This window comes from Vigna unguiculata, chromosome 11 (genome assembly GCF_004118075.2).
Source record: "Vigna unguiculata cultivar IT97K-499-35 chromosome 11, ASM411807v1, whole genome shotgun sequence".
In the NCBI taxonomy this organism is placed as follows: Eukaryota; Viridiplantae; Streptophyta; class Magnoliopsida; order Fabales; family Fabaceae; genus Vigna; species Vigna unguiculata.
In genome coordinates this window covers 27002664-27005619 of record NC_040289.1, presented here as the reverse complement: position 1 = coordinate 27005619, position 2956 = coordinate 27002664, and the positions used below count along the sequence as shown (strand labels likewise).

The following is a 2956-nucleotide window of genomic DNA, read 5'->3' as shown; positions in this document are numbered from 1 at the left end:
ACAAGATCAAGTACTTACATTTATTCCAGACCCTTGAAAAGAAATGCATATACACCTGTGCTCATTAGCCAAACCCAACAGGATCTGGAAGAGATTAAAGCAACTTACATTTTAAGTTGCAGGCAAAAAAGTCTGAAATTAATTAAGAAACTTCAATACTTACACGTCTAAATTAAATTAAAACGTCTAAAAAAAATAATACGCTTTACTCAATTAATAAGTTGGGACTTGCGTCACTTTTACAAGTTAATTAACTAGTTGGAAGAATAAGTTAACTTGAGTAATTAAACCTACTACTTGATTTTTGTCTTGTTATTCTTCGGCTTGGCGATGGCGTACACTATTACACTTGATTAATTACTATATTCAATAAAGGATCATTCTGCTATATACTTATGTATAAAAAATATATATTATGATTTGATTTGAAGATTCTAAGCTTTCGTTTGCTAATGCATTAACAATTTTCCTGCACAGTTGATAAAGCTTTCAAAGTTCCATTTTTTATTGGTCAGCTTTTCCAACACGCACAATCCTCTTGAGAGGTGAGAGGTAGTTTGGCAGTATGGTACATGGAAGCATCTGCGTTTGACAAACAATTTGTCCATAACAGCACAACAAGCTCTAATTACTAAGTATCTACAAGAAAGAGGTGCTTCGAGATTTAAGTTGGAAACTGAAAAACTAATTTAGAATTCAACGTTAACATGCCTATATAAACACCACAAACGATCCTCAATACCACTCCACAGCACATCTTTCACACACTTCCCTCAGCAACAAATACAGAAGCAAGCCACCATGGTTGCAAAAAATCAATTCTATCATATTTCACTGACATTGCTGTTCTGCATGGGATTCTGGGGTTTCCAAGTCACATGTCGCACTCTCCAAGATGTCTCCATGTATGAGAGGCATGAAGAATGGATGAGTCGTTATGGCATAGTGTACAAGGACCCTCAGGAAAGGGAAAAACGTTTCAGAATATTCAAGCAAAATGTGAATTACATCGAAGCCTCCAACAATGCTGCCAATAAACCTTACCAGCTAGGCACTAATCAATTTGCAGACCTCACCAACGAGGAGTTCGTAGCACGCAGAAATAGGTTCAAGGGCCACATGTGTTCCTCAATCATAAGATCAACCACTTTTAAATATGAAAATGTGACTGCAGTTCCTACCACAGTTGACTGGAGGCAAAAGGGTGCAGTTACACCCGTGAAGAACCAAGGTCAATGTGGTAAGCTAATGCTTCATTCTTCATTCACATTTCCAAGTCAAATTCTAAACGCAATCATTATCTAACTATTAATTTATCTTGTAGGATGTTGTTGGGCGTTTTCCGCGGTTGCAGCAACTGAAGGAATTCATGCACTGACTACTGGAAAACTGATCTCTTTGTCTGAACAAGAACTTGTTGATTGTGATACAAAAGGTGTGGACCAGGGTTGTGAAGGTGGTTTAATGGATGATGCTTTCAAATTCATCATTAAAAATCATGGACTCAACACTGAAGCCAATTACCCCTACAAGGGTGTTGATGGAAAATGCAATGCAAAGGCAGAAGCCATCGATGCTGCAACCATTACTGGCTACGAAGATGTCCCTGTTAACAATGAGGACGCCCTTGAGAAAGCTGTTGCAAATCAACCAGTTTCTGTAGCCATTGATGCCAGTGGTTCTGACTTTCAATTGTACAAGAGTGGTGTTTTCACTGGTTCCTGTGGAACTGAGCTGGATCACGGTGTAACTGCTGTGGGATATGGTGTTAGTGATGATGGGAGGAAGTATTGGTTAGTTAAGAATTCATGGGGCACAGAGTGGGGTGAAGAAGGCTACATTCGAATGCAAAGAGGTGCTGCTGCTGAGGAGGGACTATGTGGGATAGCTATGATGGCTTCTTACCCTACTGCATAATTACAAAACTATTCCTCTACTAGTTACACTTATTCCTATATTTATACCTATATAATGAAATGAAATATTAGTATGTTGTAATGATTTTATTGTGGATCATAATTTATATATGTTATTCTATCCCTTTTAATTTAGGGTTTTTAGTTGAATTTCAAATTACTTTATAAATTTGAGTGTGTTTTAATTAAATTATTATTTTAAAATTTCAAAAACTTTTAATTGTATATTTGTAGTGTGGTTGTTATTTACATAATTATTTTGTTTAGATTCCATATGTTAAAAACATGAAGTTTTATAATTAATATAATATTATAGTAACTAATATAAGCTGACGAAATATTTTTGCTGTGATTAAAACGAATTATCTCGTCATTATTATTAATATATAATACTATTATTATAAATATACTTTCATTACAAATAATTAGTGAAAATACATTCAAATATGTATATGTATTTTTTTATGATGATAAAATATATTTTTTAATATTTTACTGTAAACATAAATATTTTTTATAATTCTTTTTAAATACTTGTGTAGTTTAAAAAATATTTAAAGGGAAAAACAAAAAAAGAAATTCCATTTATATATAGGCATGGTTTAAAAAAAATTAAATAGGGTAAAATTGGAAAACAAATGTGGACACCAAATAAGGAAATCTCATTTATATATAGGTATAGATATATAGGAATATATAAAAAGCACATGTTATTTTATCCTAAGAACTATATACTTTTATATTTGTACCATACATGTTTGACTATATCTAGGCCACTCACACCTAGGTGTACTCAGCCCTTATGGTATGGCCATAGGGTGAGAAAGCTAGGTTGGCTACAGATCAACCAACCAGGAGGTATTCCACACATGGCCACCAATGCCTAGATATACTCAGCCCTCAGAATATGATCCAACATCATGACAGCTTGGTCGAATACATGTCGGCCAACCAAAATTGGCATATGGAAAACGTTCACCGAGTTGACTAACTTAAGATTGGGATTAAGGTGTAATTAAGTTGCTTGATTAACTAAAGAT

The 2956-nt window shown here is 34.2% G+C and overlaps 1 protein-coding gene across 1 annotated transcript; it reads left to right on the top strand.

Annotated features, from left to right (window-relative positions):
* The first annotated feature begins 726 nt into the window (after positions 1–726).
* On the top strand, positions 727–2037 carry LOC114170465 (senescence-specific cysteine protease SAG39-like). The gene is made up of 2 exons (XM_028055951.1): positions 727–1240; positions 1325–2037. Exons 1-2 carry the CDS (start codon positions 802–804, stop codon positions 1915–1917), a joined length of 1032 nt encoding a protein of 343 aa, XP_027911752.1. The 5' UTR covers positions 727–801; the 3' UTR covers positions 1918–2037.
* The last annotated feature ends 919 nt before the right edge of the window (positions 2038–2956 follow it).